The 18,846-nt window shown below is 45.3% G+C and overlaps 1 protein-coding gene across 1 annotated transcript in view; it reads right to left on the bottom strand.

Moving 5' to 3' along the window:
- Window positions 1-13,101: 13,101 nt before the first annotated feature.
- Window positions 13,102-18,846, bottom strand: part of stpg2 (sperm-tail PG-rich repeat containing 2) — a gene marked incomplete at both ends in the record, with an annotated part of 54,898 nt that continues 49,153 nt past the window's right edge. The window contains 1 exon segment of the mRNA XM_080035187.1: window positions 13,102-13,269. Coding sequence (XP_079891313.1) covers window positions 13,102-13,269 — 168 coding nt within the window.

Here is an 18,846-nt window from a genome sequence, read left to right as displayed (position 1 = left end):
TGATGCCAAACTGGTGTCGAAAGGAAATGTAATACTTACACTAACAGAGAAAATGGTTTAAACAGCTTTTTCGATCATATGTTCTACAGAATTATATGAAATCTAGTCAACTCATGAGCTACTTTATAATTTACAGTCATGTCCTGTGATGAGAGACCATAAGGGGTTTCCATAATCATGTAGATTTGTTTGTGTGTTGTTGTGCTGCTATCGCAACCTTAGACCTACAAATACAATGTCGCTCCAGTGATTTACTACTTTGCATGATTTGCCATGATACAACGCTCCTGTTATATGTTTTAGAATAAACCCTGGTAATGACACCGAGATTTACGCAGCAAAATGTGGAAATGAAATCAGACATATCTATTCTTGAATTACAATGTCCTGATGGGGAAAGACAGGGTCGGAGAACGTGGGAAGAATGGAGAGCGGAAGAGAGCGCACAGGTAAATTATATTGAAAGGGAGCGAGGAGGCCAGGCAGCAGAATGTGGAAGTAATAGAAATAAATCAAAAGTGTGAAAAATTAATATATATACACTGTGGTAAGATGGAAAAAGAGAAACGCAGAGAGGCAGTGGGAGAGGAAGGCTTTGAGGCAGCGCTGAAGAGGAAGTCAGCTGCTTTCTAATGGGCGCTGATTACATCTCCTCCTAAATGTCAAGTACATTTCCATTTAAAGTGCCTTGCTGCCTAAAAAGGCATAAAGACTCACGCCCAGACCACACACACACACACGTGGGCTGATACTTACAGTCCACAGTTGCACAGGCACACGCAATAAACAAACACTTGTACATAAAATACTATAAACTGTCTGAATGCAGACTGTGAACATGTGAATGGGTTTGTAGTAACGCATGTGTCATTTCTTTGAAAACCCTCTTTCCTCATCTATGAATCATACCTAAGTGACACAGTAGCCAGACTACACCTTACTCTCATCAAAAAAATCCACACATGCACACACACTTCTTATCCTTCATTTCAACCCGGCCTGAAACCTTCTCTTAACCAATGAGGCGTGTCTTCCCACCGGGGTTTGGTAATGACTGCCAATCAGGATCACCGTAGCCGTGGCCAACAGCGGAAACCAGGAAGATAGATGAGTAGCCTGGAGCCCACCGCTGCACTGGGCCGAGCAGAGCTTAGGAACAGATTCAATATGTCACAATAAGATACACATGCTCCGACGCTCCCACACACATGGATACAGCCTGATGTGGTAGCAAACACAAGAGCATATTCTCGCAGTGTCTGCTATTTTCTCATCTTCTCTCTCAGAAGGTTGACAAAAAAGTTATAAAACATTTTTTATAATTTAGTTTGTGTTTTTGATATTAACATCATATTAAGCAAATGTAAGTTATCATACAAAAAAAGGAATACAATGTTTTGGTCTAGATAGTTAAAGGGATAGTTTGGAATTTTGGACGCAGCACGCTACACGCAGCCGTCATTTGATTGGTCGATAGAAACATTTCCGCCATGTGTGGTCATCTCGGCAAGAGTGAAGAGAGTCTTGTGTTTTTGCGAAAATGTGAGCACAGCACTGTTTATTGTGTGGTGTTTTTCCTCGTCATTAAATGAATCAGTTGGCTACACTGTGTCCCACTGCTACGATGTCACGTAGCTGCCGCAGCCAGCGCTGTTCGCTCACTGTCTCTATCAGTTGCACCGAGCCGTCTCTGTGCTCACAACAACACAGGGGGAATAAATAAAGAAGCGGCTGGTTTGACCAAGAAAAAACAAGAGACCGCTGGCTTGACCAGATTTGTTCCACAGCCCGATAGTTTGACCCACATTCTGGCGGCGGCTATCGCAGTCTAGCCTAAACCCCGCCCTACCATTAAGGGTAGGGTCGGCGGTGGAAACACCACCGAGATTCTTAAAAGTGAGCTGTCCCGCTCCGAGCCGCTCCAAACCGACCCGCTCTACTCGGTGGAAACGAGGCATTATTCATCCGACTCAGTGTCTCCAAATTATTTGTTCACACCAAATTCCTCAGATTTAGCCTCTTAATTTTCCTCTCAAAGTGCACCAGATTCATGCATTTCACTTTAAAAAGGTAGAAAAAATCTCCCGGGGGGAAATATCCCCGGAACCCACTAGGAGGGTCAGGTTCTCTGCTGGCTACCATTTTCATCCAGCAGGACATTGGAGGCACTAGCGAAAAAACACTGGGTGTGTGAATGACATTTAACAGTAGTCAATAATTTGGGCAAGTCTTTCTGCCTATCTTTCTCACTCCACTGCACACTCAGTCACTACTATCCATGCTTAAAGGAAGCAGGATTAAACCACTGGATAAAGATGTTCAAATGTATTTCAAAAAAGGAAAACAAAAACATACTTCGATAAAGATGTTAAAATGTTAATGAAAATTGTTTAAAAACGCACAAAGATGTTTAGAATGTTTTAAAAATATGTTTAAAATGTGTAAAATAATGAAAAGATCTTTCAAAACACACAGGGATTTTGAAAAAAAATGGGGGGGGGCTCCGCTGAAATTTGTTCTCTGGGGGGGGGGGGGGGGGGGCTCACTCTCTCACACTTTGAAAACCCCTGGTGTACATCAATCACGATTTGCCTACTTTTCAAGACCAGCCTGTGGTTTTAGTTAGCCTCATAAGAGACTCTGCTTGCGTTCCACATACAGTGGCTTGAAAAAGTATTCATACCCCTTGAACTTTTCCACATTTTGTCACGTAACAATCACACACGTACATTTATTTTATTGGGATTTCATGTGATAGAACAACACAAAGTGGTGCATAATTATGAAGTGGAAGGAAAATGAAACATGGTTTTCAATTATTTTTATAAATAAAAAACTGAAAAATGTGGCGTGCAAAATTATTCAGCCCCCCTGAGTCAATACGTTGTAGAACCACCCATCGCTGCTTTAGGCAGCTGGCGTCGTAAAAATACTACCGCTTTTGTCCAAAGGGGCCGCCAACCGACAAAGTTACACGTAGCCACTTTAAGTTCCCTAGCTAAACCCCAAATCATGCTGTGTAGAACAGGCCTTGCATGGGTCCCACGCAGCCAACAGGTGACTGCACAACCAATAGCCTATGTAAAATTAGAAAAATTTCAAATGTCTGTGTGGATAGTAGCCTAGGCTAGCGTTGACACAACTAGCCTAATAGGGCGACAAAATGTACAAAATATAACCTATATACAATGCAGTGAAGGCCTTAAAACACACAGGAAGTCACATAGAACAAAGAAAGCCGCTCACAGAGACTAGACTAGACAGATAGACATAAGATGTAGCCTATTTTACTCACGTTTGTTGAAGTCCTTTCTCCTTTTCTTCATGAGGTAAAGTGAAGTGGTCCAGAGATCCATAAGTCCTCATTTCCTGTTTTCTTGGCTACCTGCTAGCTTACTGGTTTTTGTTTCATAAAATAATTCCTTTTTCTTGTAGCCTATGTTGTAAGAGAGTACAACTGGCTTCCAATTACTTTTGAATCAGTTTTTATTTTTCAGTCCACTCGTGGTTTCGAAACTGAGTGACATGCAGCGACGGTTTGATACTTCGCCGAATACTCTTCAGTCAAAGGATGCCGACTCCACCTGTTGCGTCTACGGGTAGACGTTGGCGAGGATGCAATGCCTTGTTTGAGCACAATAGGTAGCTGGCGCTGGTTCCTTCATTTGAGGAAACTTGAAAAAGTTGCATTTAAGTAGCCTACTGAGCCCTGCATTTGAGCAGGAGCTTTCTTTTACTTATATTAAGATGTCAAGTAGAAAATATTATTCTTAGATATAAAGTTAAATATTGTGTTTGATAAATGTCAGAGTGTGGCGTGTAGAGACGGGAGTCGGAGGCGGAGTGTCAAAAGACGGAGCTAACTGCTTTAATGACATTAATACACTTGTCGAGTAACAACAACGGAGCAGACAGTAAACTCTTGATAGTCTCAAAACGCCAACAAGACAAAACAGGAAATTCCCCCAGTCATAACAGTTCCCCCGGAACCCCGGAACTTCAGTTCCATAGGTGAATTATGTAAGATCACTACACAAGCCCCCCCAGAATTCACCCATAGTCAAAGTCCCCGTGCCGGAAAGGCACGATGGCCCGGCCGCGACTAGAACGAGTGGCAGGGGCCGAAGAGGGGAGGGGCGTGGTGGGTGCGGCAGGACCAAGCCCAGGACTGGGCGGCAACGGCACCGACAAGGCGGCAGGGAGCCCAGCGGGGCGTGGCAACGGGGGGCGTCCACGGCGCGGAGCCTGGGCCAACTCCAACGGTCTGGAAATGTCCACGTGGGCAGGCTTGATCCTGTCGACAGAGATAGTCTCGGGCCTACCACCGACGTCCACGACCAGGCTCTTATCCCCGTGTTGCAAGACCCTAAACGGCCCGTCATAGGGGGGGCGCAACGGTCCACGGTGGGCGTCGTGGCGGATGAACACAAACTCCGCCGTGTGCAGATTGGGTGGCACCAGGGAAACGGGGGTGCAGTGATGCGAAGTGGGGACGGGTGCGAACTGCTTGGCGACCTCCAGCAGAGAGGACCGCTGCCTGGCCGCCGACCAGGGTGTTGTGGCGTTCGGAATGAAATCCCCTGGAACTCGCAGCACCTGACCGTAGACTAACTCGGCAGACGAGGACTGCAGGTCCTCCTTAGGCGCCGTCCGGAGCCCCAGCATCACCCAGGGAAGTTTGTCCAACCAGTTGCCGTCCGTCAAACTGGCACGCAAGGCCGCCTTCATGGAGCGATGGAACCGCTCGCACAAACCATTAGCCTGAGGATGGTATGCGGTAGTGCGATGCAGTTTAACCCCCAGATCCTTGGCAACCACATTCCAGATCTCCGAGGTAAACTGTGCACCCCGGTCGGAGGAGAGGTCCGAAGGTGTCCCAAAGCGCGCGACCCACGTGCCGATAAACGCACGGGCCACATCGGAAGACGATGTCGAGGTGAGTGGCACAGCTTCAGGCCAACGCGTCGTCCTGTCCACCATCGTGAGGAGGTGGGTGAAACCATGCGAAGGGGGGAGTGGCCCCACCAGGTCGATGTTGACATGGTCGAACCTCCTACCAGGGACGACGAATGGCTCCAACGGGGCCTTGGTGTGGCGGTGCACTTTTGCACGCTGACAGGACACACACGAGTCGACCCAGGCCCGTACGTCCTTCTTCAGTCCTTTCCAGACAAACTTCTGAGAGACCAGCCTCACGGACGCCCTCCTACCGGGATGGGACAGGCCGTGTATTGCCTCGAAAACAGCCCGCTGCCAGCCGGCAGGGACCAGTGGCCTGGGCTGGCCGGTGGAGAGGTCACACCATAACCTGACCCCTGAGTCGCCGATCGCCACTTTTCCCAGGCGCAGCCCGGTGTCCGAGTCTTTGAGGGACTGAAAACCGTGGTCCGTGGCCTGTTCCGCACTCATACGCGAGTAGTCGAGATCCAGCTGCACCGCGCCGACGATCACTCTGGAGAGGCAATCCGCGACCACGTTGGATTTGCCAGCGATGTGCCTGATGTCCGTGGTATACTCAGAGATGAATGACAGCTGGCGCTGTTGGCGGGCGGACCACGGCTCGGCTACCTTGGACATGGAGAACGTGAGGGGTTTGTGGTCCACAAAAACCGTAAACTGACGGCCCTCCAGGGCGAAGCGGAAATGACGGATTGCCAGCCAGACGCCGAGCAGCTCCCTGTCGAAAGTACTGTATTTGCGCTCCCGGGGTACCAGCTGGCGGCTGTAAAAGGCGAGCGGTTGCCAGGCGCCACCGTCCCACTGCTCTAACACCGCGCCAACCGCGTAGTCGGACGCGTCGGTTGTGAGGGCCACCTGAGCTCCGGGCAACGGGTGGACCAACAACGCGGCCCGGCTCAATGCAGTCTTAGTGTCCTCGAACGCTCTGTCCCTCTCTGCAGTCCAGTCGACGTCTTGGCCGGGCGCCTTGTCCTTGAGGGCCTCATACAGCGGGCGCATAGTGTGGGCCGCCCGGTGTATGAATCGGTGATAGAAGGTGACCATCCCCAGGAACTCCCGGAGCCCCCGGGCCGAACGTGGGCGGGGAAAGTTGGAAACAGCCTCCACCTTCGACGGAAGGGGGACGGCACCATCCCTGTTGATGAGGTGCCCGAGGAACTGGATGGACGGCACCCCAAAAACACACTTCGCCGGGTTAATGATCAAGCCGTGGCGGTCGAGCCTTGTGAAGAGGGCCCGGAGGTGTGTGAGGTGCTCCTCCTCCGAGGAACTGGCGACCAGGACATCGTCCAAGTAGACGAAGATGAAAGGCATGTCCCTCAGCGCCGAGTCCATCAGCCGCTGGAAGGACTGGGCCGCGTTTTTCAGGCCGAATGGCATCCTGAGGAACTCAAACAACCCAAACGGAGTGACCACAGCTGTCTTCGGGACATCCGCAGGGTGCACCGGAACCTGGTGGTAGCCCCGCACAAGGTCGACTTTGGAAAACAGGAGCTTCCCCGCCAGATGCACGGAGAAGTCCTGAATATGGGGCACTGGATAGCGGTCGGGCGTGGTGGCGTCATTCAGGCGGCGGTAGTCTCCACATGGGCGCCAGCCGCCATCCTGCTTCGGAACCATGTGGAGTGGCGAGGACCACGGACTGTCGGAACGGCGAATGATGCCCAGGCGCTCCATGTTGGCGAATTCAGCCTTAGCAACCGCCAGTCTCTCCGGAGCGAGCCGTCGGGCCCTGGCATGGACAGGGGGCCCTTTCGTCTCAATATGGTGCTCCACACCGTGTTTCGTCGACGTGGACGAGAAGGTCGGTTGCAGCAGGCTAGAGAACTCTCTGAGCAGCCGCTGGTACTTGTCACCCTCAGAGAGCGAGCTAGAAAGGCCGTCGTATGTCCCCTCATCGCAGACACATGCGAACGAGGAGAAGGTCAATGCGTCCACCAGGCGCTCGTTCTTGACATCAACCAGCAGCCCGTGTGCGCACAGAAAATCTGCGCCGAGGAGGGGGAAGGAGACGTCGGCTGTAACAAAATCCCATGTGAACCGTTGACCTCCAAAACATAAATCCACAGACTTCGTGCCATACGTTCGGATCGGGGTGTCGTTGGCAGATGTCAAGGGAGGGCCGTGCAACCCGCCGGCGGCGTCGTCCACCGTAGCCGGCACCACGCTCCTCTGTGCACCGGTGTCGCAAAGGAATTTACGCCTGGAGAGGGTGTCCACGATGAACAGCAGCCGGCCCTTTGTGCCTGCGCTCACGGCCACTACTGAGCGCAGGCCTTGGCGTTTCCCGCCGCGTTGAAAGTGCACGGAGAGCGGCACTTTTTTGCCTTGGCCCCGAAACGTGCATGGAAATAGCACAAGCCCGCAGCGGTAAGGCTGTCGGTGGACGCGTGTCCTCCGCCAAGGGGAGCGCTGCTGCCCGCACGAGTGTAACTGCGTGTCGGGGCCAGCACATCCGGGGCGAAACGCTGGGTGGCCAGAAAGAACCTGTCTGCCTCCTCTGCCAGAGCCCGTGGCTCCGTGATGGATGTATTCGCGAGCGCTGTCTGGACGTGTGGTGGCATGTGTCGCAGGAAGAGTTCGATGAAAAGGAAATTTGGTACCTCCGTGCCCAGCAGGTTTAACATCATTTCCATATGTTCGGAGGGTTTGCTGTCCCCCAGGCCTTGAATGGCAAGAAGACGCCGGGCTCTTTCCGATCTTGACAGTTCAAAGATTTTGAGGAGGTAAGCCTTGAGCCCTGCATATTTATTTTGGGCAGGAGGAGATGTAATAAAGCTTACTGCCCTGGCTGCAGTGGAGCTCTCCAGTGCTGAGACGACGTGGTAATAGCGTGTGGCATCATCCGTAATCCCACGGAGGGTGAACTGAGCCTCTGCCTGTGCGAACCACGTTGCCGCGGACGTCTCCCAGAACTTCGGCAGTTTGAGAACGATGGAAAGCGCCATGCTGTTGCGATCGATATTCAAATCAGTCTCGGAATCTTCAGCGGGACTGACGTCAGGGTCACCAATGTGGCGTGTAGAGACGGGAGTCGGAGGCGGAGTGTCAAAAGACGGAGCTAACTGCTTTAATGACATTAATACACTTGTCGAGTAACAACAACGGAGCAGACAGTAAACTCTTGATAGTCTCAAAACGCCAACAAGACAAAACAGGAAATTCCCCCAGTCATAACAGTTCCCCCGGAACCCCGGAACTTCAGTTCCATAGGTGAATTATGTAAGATCACTACAAGAGCATCAATATCTGATAGTCACAGTAGACCTATAGGCCTATCACTTAACCACTTAAACACTCAACATAGCCTAAACTAAAATGTAGATTGTATGTGAAACAGCTGTGCCAAGGCGAGTCCATGCATTGTGATACTGTTTTTATAATAATTAAGATAATGTCCCATGGAGATATGGCTTATTATTATGGTGTCACATCAATGAAAGCTAACTTGTGTTCACATACTGAAATATGTAGCCTAATATTGTAATAGACCTATGTGGTATTGGTAACAGCAATTGACTACTGTAAGCCCTTATTGCCACTATGCTACCTTTTCTGAGTGTTAATTATGAATCTGTTGCTGCCTTAGTTACAATATGCAATGAAAAGTAATGGTAGGGTTAACAAAAATGTAGCCTACTCAAGTTTGACAAAACTGGAGTTAATGAGACATATAATTTGTCTCAGAGAGGAGTTCAAGATTTAAAATTTAAAATTCCAGCTACAGTGGAAAGTAAGGAGAGAGGGTGTGCTATGAGGAAAACAGTAGCCTGTGTTAAAGAAAAAAATAATTCAGAGATGCGTTTCTATGTTTGTGAGAATAGCGGAGAGGAAAGTGGAAGTAATGCAGCCAAGTGTATAAAATACGTTTTACTTTAGATAGTGTTTGGCAGTGTGTGAAATGTGTCAGCAATTTTAACTTAATTAATCAGAACAATGCATTCAACAACATTTCGAGAAAGCACAACAACATTTTCTATAACTAGATGATGGGTGCAGAATGATAAGAAACACAAAAAGCAGCTCAAGTCCCCAGCCTTAATCAAACCCGGACAATTCCAGTTACACGACCAACGTCTTACACCACTGGTCCATCAGGATGTTCATACAGAAAGGCAGTCCTCATGAATTTTAAATGATGTATTAGGGGGATTACTACCTCTCCTCTCAAGAAGCTGAGTAATCATTTGGTAAATCTCATTTCTATAGAAGCCTCACAAGCCTGACAAGTTCCAAAACATGAAGTATGCATAATACCCTTGTGCACTACTACTGAAAGAATCATCCACAGCAGCTCTGGCCCTAAAGGTGGATAGATGCAAGGAGGAGTTCAGCAGTGACTGCCACTGATTGTAACCCTGTCTCGTTTTGCTCACTGTGTCTAAATGAAGCCCGCCGTCTGTTCCTGCCCTTGTCAGCACTTGTTAACCTTTGCATTGATTCTTCTGCACTACTGTACATCTCTTTTAATTAAAGACACCAGCTAATCTGCCTTTTGCCGAGCTGTATTTGCAAAGTGTGAAGCTGTCATCTCAAGATTATTGTCTAAATATAGCATTTTACATTTACATGTATTGACATAAAGAGTTATAGGGTCGGCAAAGGCTTGATAGAAACTAGTTTGACCTCTGGCAAGTTTCACCAATGACTTTCTCTACTTTCACATACATGTACCAGAACAATTATGTAGTTTAGAAAGACTCTATGGAAAATTGTCATAGATACAAGCAACCACCACCCACAAACATTGTTAAACCCTCCTGCAGCATAATCTGTCTTCCCACTGTCCATGCTCAGTATGTTCCTAACATGCACAGATGGGAAAGATAATCAACATTATACTACCTCTAGCTTAATATTAAACTTGGTTTGTGCATGACAGAAAAGCCTGTGAATCTTTGAAGCCTGCTGAAATCAGTGGATCTCAAATATTTATGTTGCCCTTAGAAAAAATACAGTAGATAATGTAAAAGAACAAATCAAATAAACCCATCACAACCGTCTGTTTTCTACCTGTCTCTTTGATTGGTTGAAATGCTTTTAAAAAATAACGTTTTTATTGGAATCTGAAAATTAATTAATTATAAAAAATTATAATTTGTATAACAACTTATTGGGCAATATATGCTCCAACAAATATGTCCCAGAAGAAGTTGTTTGCATGTAGTCCCACTAACAATAAGAACACTGATAAACTTACCTCTATTTGACAAATTTCATGGGACCGCTCAGGGACAACTTGCAGGTTTGGCAGGGCTAATTAGATTTATTAATGGCTCAACAGCAGGGACAGAGTGAATGAGGTAATAAAAGTTCCTCCTTATGCCTGGGCACAAAGACAACAGAAAAAGCCATCATGGGGGAACAGTGTAAGGACACAACGCAATATGTCTCCATCCCACACAAGACATCCGTAAGTGACGGTGCTTGATGCCATGTGAGTGATTCGAACAGAACAGAGAAAAGGGCCCATTTGAGCATAGATCACTTTTATGCCCCTGGTCTGTGTGCATATTTTAAACCTATAAACAACATGAATGATGTGCTGCGTAATGCACCATAATCGAGATTTATTCAAACTTGGTTGAGGGCGTGGGGGGTGAGGGCTGGGAAGGAGATGTTCACAATCACAGGATCAGGAGGGGGGCTGCCGTTAGTGGCTGTGTGTGCGCACATGTGTGTGTGCACTGTGATTTATTTGATTTAATTAGATCGTCGATGTAAAACAGCTCCTGGGGAAAAAAGAGGAGACGAGTGCAGAGGGACGCATAAATAACACCACTCTCTTTCCCCTTCCCCTCTGTCCCTCTTTCCTCCTCTTCCTTCCGTTTTCTTGTAACTTCCCGATCTCCCCTCTGCCCGTATACAATCTAATGTTTTCTCTCTTCGACTAGGCACTTTTTTCTTCATCCCATTTTTTCTCTAAGCTTTTTCGGCCTCCATTTTGCTTCTTTTGTTATATATACAGTATATATATATATATATATCTTTCCATCCTCTCTTCTCCCTCCTGACCCTCTCCTCTCCATCTCCATCTCCCGCTGCTCCACTCCCAGCTGAATAATGATAGGGGGTAAACACCTCATTAGGTTAAAAGGCCCACAGGAACAATCAGAGACATGGTACTCCACTGAAACCGGTTACTCTGATTGCTCACAGAGACTTCTTTGACACAGCCGGGCAAGGGCAGATCGGTCACACGGGAAGCGGAATAAAACTGCATCCATAACAATAAAAATATTTACTGGTACAGCGTCATCTGTGTGTCTTGTGTCAAAAACCTAAACACTTCTTGTTGCTTTCTTCCCCCGCCCCAGAACGAACACATTTACACACAGACAATGAAAAGCTGATTTATGGTGAGTGATCAGCAGAGAAGAGGAGCATAAATCTAAAGTCTACGCTGATAACGGCCAGTAAAAGTGGTTTATCTGACACTTTGAACCACCCTTATCGTCTCGTCACCGCCAGCCATCTCTGCATCCCTGGTACCAGCAGTACAAGGTCAATAACTCTTTTTTACTTCACCTTTTGAGATGTTTTCCAACACACTTTCTTCCAGCAGCTTGTTTATCTTTATCACACTTTGCATGTTTGACTTTCCAACACACAGCTCCAGGATTTAAGATAAAAAATGTATCGCTTCTGTAATGAAAGTTTCGATGTTTGAATCACCTGAAAATCAAGGTGTTTAACCCCAGTTATTTCATGTGAGCCGCATTCATTGAGTTTAACTAACCAATTGCGTCTTTTTTTATTTATTTTTTATTTTTATTTTTTTGCTTTATTAGACAAAATTGGAGAGACAGAGTTGAAATGGGGCGAGAAGAGAGGAGGACATGCAGAGAACCGACCACGGGTCTGATTCTAACCAGGTCTGCTGCGATGAGGACTGAGTCTCTGGGGGGGACACTCTATTATATATGTATACAGTATATAAACTACAGACTGAAAATGGGGGAAAGGGTAGACTGGCTCAGTCTAAAGGTAATGAAATCCACATACCAGCCCCTCTAAAGCTCTTTAATTAACACCTTTGTTTCTACTTTGACTATTTTTTGGCCGGCAAATGTCATATCTGCGACGTTGCCAGGAAAGGAGAGACTGAGCCCCGGGTTTCCAAATATTTCCATATATTCAAATCTATATGGCAAAGTCAGTATAGCAAAACCATCCTATAATTTATATAGGATTGAAACTTTTTGATTGCGGCTTCAAGATATTAAAGTGCCCCGAGGAAGAGATGTCCTTTTATAAGAGGAACATGCTTTCGAAAGACATCAGGCAATATTCATATTAATAGCTTTAACATTTTGATGATTAACACAGTGGTTTATTCAGAGGGAACTGATCCACAGAAACAGTTTAATCACTGTGTCTAGCTTGAATGAGGGAACCATCAGCTGTAGATGTCATCCATTGTAGGTGTTTCAACTTGTTACGTTCAATAACAAGTAGGTATCGTTCTTTCAAACTGCTGAAAGAAAACAAAAAAAACAAGTTAATCCGTCAGCATTTTGTTACAACAAAGTATTTGGGATTTCTAATCTGATTTTAAATGAACTGTGAGGACAATTAGTAACACTTGAACAACTGAGGACTATTAGCAAAACAACAGCTCTGGGGATATACTGTGTGTTGATGTTTGATTTTTGGGCTTAGGAACACACACACACACACACACACACACACACACACACACACACACACACACACACACACACACACAGAGCAAAACAAATAGAGATTGGACAGACAGCTTGAGTAAGCTTTCAAGAAGTGGCAGGGAGGATAGAGACTCTCAAACAGGCTCCAAACTGCTTCAGCGATAAATGCTATGTTTGCTAATTCATCTAAAAATGTCAAGATGTTTAGAAAAACTACTCACACTGCACTTTTAATAGCAACACATATAACTAGATCTCACAACATATCAGTTTATTAAACTAATAATCGTTATTGGGTTACAATTTATTAAGTGAAACTAAGCTCACTCATTATCTATAATACATTCAACAGAAATAGATAGAACCATAAATATTCATGAAAAATTTGCTTTCTCTAGAATACGAAGTGAAAAGTGATGACCTCGAGATCAACCTTTTACCCTACTCACCTTTCACCTTTGACAGAAAGAAAGATCTAAGCAGCGCGAGTGGCGATGGAGGTGTTGGCTGTGACAGTGTTAACGGTCTTGAGGGTCGTTAAAGGGGCAGGCGCCACGCGAGGAGAACAGTAGGGACCCACGGGGTTGTTGAGCATCACGTTGAAGGTGCCCCTCATTACTGTGTTCAGGATACCAGGACTGTACTGCAGGGGCACAAACAGAACAGAGATGAACGGATTGACAATGGAGGCAAAATAAGAGAAATACACCATGTTTGTGTGAAAGGTCATGTCAGTCCCTTTGTAAGGTTACTAGATGTGAAAAAGATCCAGATGAAAGGCTGATGTTACATCAAGAACTGGATGATCAAAAATATTATGAGTTGACGAGAGAAATATTCATTTTGGAAAAAAAATACTTTTCCTTTCATAGAGACATTCTAAAAGGCAGTGAACAGTTACAAATATACAAGGGCACGAGCAAAGGTGAATGAATGAATAAATGGAGGCCGGTATGATGAAGTTTGGATCAATGGGCGGTTGTCTTTGACTTTAAAACAGGAGTAATCAACTGTTCTTGGCATTTTCCACCAATCACCCTTCTTTTTTATTGCATTGACCAGTCTAATAAAACTGCACATAAACTGTATCCTTTGACAGCGTATGAACCTGCTCACTAAAGCCTCATGTGAAACAGCTTTACGGCGTCTTGGAATGGAACCTTGCAGTGGTTCAGGGAAGAATGAATGTAATTTTATTGTCACAGATACAAACAAATGAATACTAGTCTGTTTACATGAACATTTATAGTTATTAATCACACACATACATGTGTGTTGAATGTACACCCGCCCAATTCAACCATATCTCCCATCCGGGTTATGCCTGAGGATCCTACCTCTTATGTTATCAAAACTCCCTCCTCACCCCACCCTCCGCACACACACACACACACATCAGTATGCCAGAGGTGCCTCCAGTAGGGTTTAGGAACACTGGCGGGGCTGCTCAGATCTCAATATTGATCCCAATGGGGAAAGGGTTTGCGCGTTCAACTCCAGGTCAAACCTCAGAGTTGCCCAGGAGGTCGAGGAGATCGGGTAGAGCGCTTGGAAGTGACGACACCACCGGCATGGCAATGATGGGGGAGATTATGGGATGTTTCACTAGGTCAAAAAGGGGAGAAGGAAACGGGGGGATCTATGCAGGGAGTTGGTGATGATCGGTATGTATGAAGACTGCACACACAAGCGCTGAGGAAAGAGTGCTTGATGCAAAAGTCTTTCCCACAACACACATACAGTACATGACACATGAGCAACACAGGCTTCATCCCATACATGCACATACAGTACACAAAGGTTACACTACTTTGTACACACAAACACACACAAACAGATGCCTTTATGTTACTAAACATAAACTAATCACTACACAGAGATGTAGTAGGTAAGAGGTTTGTGGCGCTACGTCACCCTCCCTCAGCCTTTGTTTCCACAAAGGACAGTTATGAGGATTCAAAATGGTGATTATAACTGTTTGAATGATCAGCCGATGCTGTTGACAGCCAACACATGTTGAATAGATTATTGAATGTGAATGTAGACTATGTGCTGTGGTGATGTTTGGCATCCAGGACCTGACCTCATCACTTACAGCGTGAGTTTCGGATGAGTGGTGTCAGCAGGCATGGAGGCAAGCAAGAGTGAGTAGAGTACTGATGGCTTTAGCTAAGAAAAGATGCCTTTGATATGTGTTGCCCTGAGAGGGGTATGCCATGTTAGTGTGGTGGCAGCAGGGCCGGATTAAGGTAGTCATGGGCCCCTAGGCTATTCCTTCTGTGGGGCCCCCCTTTGTAAGAATGAAGCCAATGACAATAAAGGTATTATATTCTATTCTATTCACTTCATTTTTGAATTATTATCTGACCAAAGATCAAACTCTCAAGGTAAATTAACTTTACTGGGACAATTTTCATTGAATTAACATTGAAAGTTAAGCTTGCAAATAGCCTCCCGATGCAGATGCTAACGCCAATAATCAATCAATTAGGCTTTATTTTAAAAGGACAGACAGTCTAAGTCAGGGGTGTCCAAACTTTTTTCACTGAGGGCCACATACAGAAAAATCTACGAAGGGCCGGGCCACCAAAAATAATACATTTATCTGGACACGTAGCTGCTCTGATGTTTAGTTTCTTAGTGTCTTCGTAAATTGTAATCCTTCTTCACGGCAACACTTTCCTTGCACATTAACCCATTGATGACTATGGCAGTCTAGGATGCATGTCCTTAATGCCTGAGGGTTTTCTGAAAAAATAGTACGAATTGTCAAGTCTACCAAAACCTTAATATCTAAGCCTGTGTAGCACATAGAAACATGAAATAAAATACATTTAAAAGTTAAGGTTCACAGGTTTTATTTAAACATGCTCCCTTAGCGCTTACAAACCAACAAATATTTCTAAAAATCGTCAAAATTAGATGAATTAGAAAATTATTAAATATTGTTAATAAATAGATGCAATGTGTTGTGTGATTTTCGTCAGTAGTCTATAGTAGACCTTGATTCTGCGCACCAAACGCCACTAACTGTTCTGTCGCCGACATAGCTGGCGTATTTTTTTTATTATTTTGTTTTATTTATTTTTATTTTATTTTTTTGATTGACATGATTTTCGGCAAACCACACAACTTTTGGGTGGTCACGTGGTCTTAAAAAAATCAACAAAACCCACCTCATGTGTATTTGAACCAATGACAGTGCATTCTATGCTGGGAATGCCATGAAAATTAGATAAAGTAATAATGCTGCGCGACGCAGCATCAGGCAGGAGAGCCAATGTGGCATCGCGCAGCAGCCGTCATCAATGGGTTAAACAGATACCTGTTTTATATATAAAAAAAACAGATACATTCCCCCTCTCGCTTTTGTCCAGCTGGGTGAAAATAGTAGCCAGCCGAGATCCCGACCCTCCTAGAAGGGTCCAGGGGTATGCCCCCCCCCGGGAGATTTTTTAAAGTTTTTAAAGTGAAATGCATGAATCTGGTGCACTTTGAGAGAGAAATTAAGAGGCTAAAGCTGAAGAATTTTGTATGAAAAAAAATTGAGACATTGTGTCAGATGAATTAGAAGCTATTGGAGAAGGACACATGGATTTTCCATAATAATATTAATTTAAAATAAAATATTATGCAAGGTCCTCTGGGATGGGCTTGGTGCTCTTTTTCTTTTATGGGACATATTTCTCTGTAATAATGAGTGCATTTCAATTATTTAAAAATGAAAAGGGCCATATTACATTATATTTTTAAAAAGTGTCCCACGGGCCAATCAAGCAGTTTTGACACCCTTGCACTAGTGGGTTGACTAAGAAATGCAAAAAAAAAATATATATATATATAATTTTTTATTTTTTTCAAAGGGCCATATTACATTATATTTTTAAAATCGGCCGCGGGCCAATAAAAACCAGGCCGCGGGCCGCAGTTGGCCCGCGGGCCGTAGTTTGGACACCCCTGGTCTGAGCTATATGCCGCTATAGAATATGCTTCAAACTGACAGCTGATCACACAGGAGTCCCGTCTGTGACAGAAAGTGACTCTTAAGATGACACGCTCTCACCGAGTGGATCAGCTGCTGTGTGTGTAGGCTAGTTATAGAAACTAAACCCCGATTAATGGATGGAGTTTTAACAAAGCGAATGTAGGCGTCTTTTCCAGAGAAGAACACTAATAGGTAAGGAAAAAAAGTTTGAGATTCGCGTGTCAGTGCTCTCACTCGGTGCAGTGTGTGTGTGTGTGTGTGTGTGTGTGTGTGTGTGTGTGTGTCTCACGGCCAGGTAGCCTACAGGCTGTAGGTTTGTCTGTGGCTCTTTTGACGGTGTTTTTTTTCTCTCGCTCTTTAGGCTAAACAAGGAATAGGCTACTACACTTAAGGGCTGATGATGCTTGTTAGTGTTAGTGTGTTGTTAAGACAATGATCGTTCTCCGTTGAGTTTAACGTCTTTACTTTTTGCCACCCGGTCTAACTGCGCTGCGCATCGCGGAATGCAGACCGAAAAAAAAAGAAACAAACTCGAGTTTGCCTTTTTACCAATCGAGGTGGCCTACTCGCGCACAACCCTGGTGTCTAACTTCACGGACCTATAGAGGTTTATGTAAATTTTGATTTAATTATATTTACATTAAAAAATAAAAAGGGCCCCTCCACACGTCGGGCCCTAGGCTGTAGCCTAGTTAGCCTATGCGTTAATCCGGCCCTGGGTGGCAGACTCGAAATTGGTTGTCAGAACAAGCTTGCTGGTGAAACTGTGACTCCATTGGTCATGCTGTCTTTGCACTTGCCACATTTGTTTTGGAGATAAGAAGACTTAGAGAAAATGTTGTTATGAGGGGTTAAACAAGGCAGCATCCATAGAGTAATATGGACGGATAGTTAGATCAGCATGTTGATCCAGATGTAGATTCCAATGCAGTCTGCAATTATGGCTATTTCAGTGGACTTCTCAGAATAAAGTACGTATACTCAGGCAAACTCCCATGCATATATGCAAACTCATACCTGTGGAGTTTCAAACACTGCAAATAACATGAAACTTCGTGAGAAAAGAGGTTGTAGAGAATGGGTGTAATGCATTGAAATGCAGCAATGCAGGGACTTTTCATTTGAAATCATATGGAATATAATCTCACTGCCATTTTCAGAAAAAATTATGAGGACGTTATGTGACAACCTCATTCAGCAGTATAAAAACTTGGAAGAAGCGCATAGAGTATAGAGACATAAACAGCACAGCCTGGGGAAGGTTTGAGGAAATGTCAGCTGTGTTAAGGACACCTTCTGTTCTGAATCATAATAAATGTCGGATAAACTTCAGGTGTTGCTTTTGTCGGCCGCTCTGTATTATGCTATGCACTCGACAGGTTCATATATCAGCAAATCACTGCATTTAATTAATATTTGCTTCTGCTTGACGTCTGCACTCCCTGTGTCTTTTTTTATTCCCGTGTTCTATCCGCACTCCTCTCCCTGTTAAAATAGGCTCAACCAATAAGAACCGTGTTGTGTGCGAGAAAGGTAATCAAGCTTAGTTTCCAGACATAGACGACGTCTCAGATGATGCATTTAATGGAAACACTTAATGAGCCCTCACTGTGACCTAATGCTGCTTAAGTAGATAGCTCTGCGACATTACATGCACGTATACTTATGGACGCACATACCGTACGCATAGACACTTATAGCTGCTATTCCATTAATGTGGCCGTCTGCTTTGGGATTGCAATGCCCTCAGAAACACATTTTCAGCTGTTGAATTTAACTACCCTCTTCAGCTGCTCCATTTGCTGCTTTCTGTCTGTCTGCTGCTTGGGCTTCTTCCGTCACCTTTCTGTCCTCGTCTTTCCGTTCTCTCTCACCCCTCCCTCATTGCTACCATCCCACTCTCTCTGCCTGGTCGTCCTCAACACTCTCTCATCCCTCTCCCTCTCTCCGCACCGCTTCACATCATCTTTAAATCTGTATGGCCCGTGGTGTCGTATGGATTCACAGTCACACAGCTAATTACTGAGACGGCAGCTTAGACATGCATTCCACTAAAGGAAAAAAAGAACTGAACCCCCTAAAGCTAAATTGAGCCATGAGACGTCTCACTCACAATGAATGGCATCGGGCTCTATAAGGCATGAATCACAATGTGTTCCTTTGTTACTGGATAGGATGTATGCATACGTATAAACTCCACATGACCCTCTAGGCTTTAGTCAAGTCAGAGAAATA

The sequence above is a fragment of the Ammodytes marinus genome (genome assembly GCF_949987685.1).
Source record: "Ammodytes marinus genome assembly, chromosome: 2".
Taxonomy (NCBI): domain Eukaryota; kingdom Metazoa; phylum Chordata; class Actinopteri; order Uranoscopiformes; family Ammodytidae; genus Ammodytes; species Ammodytes marinus.
The sequence above is the reverse complement of the archived record's forward strand: the minus strand, read 5'-3'. Positions and strand labels throughout refer to the sequence as shown.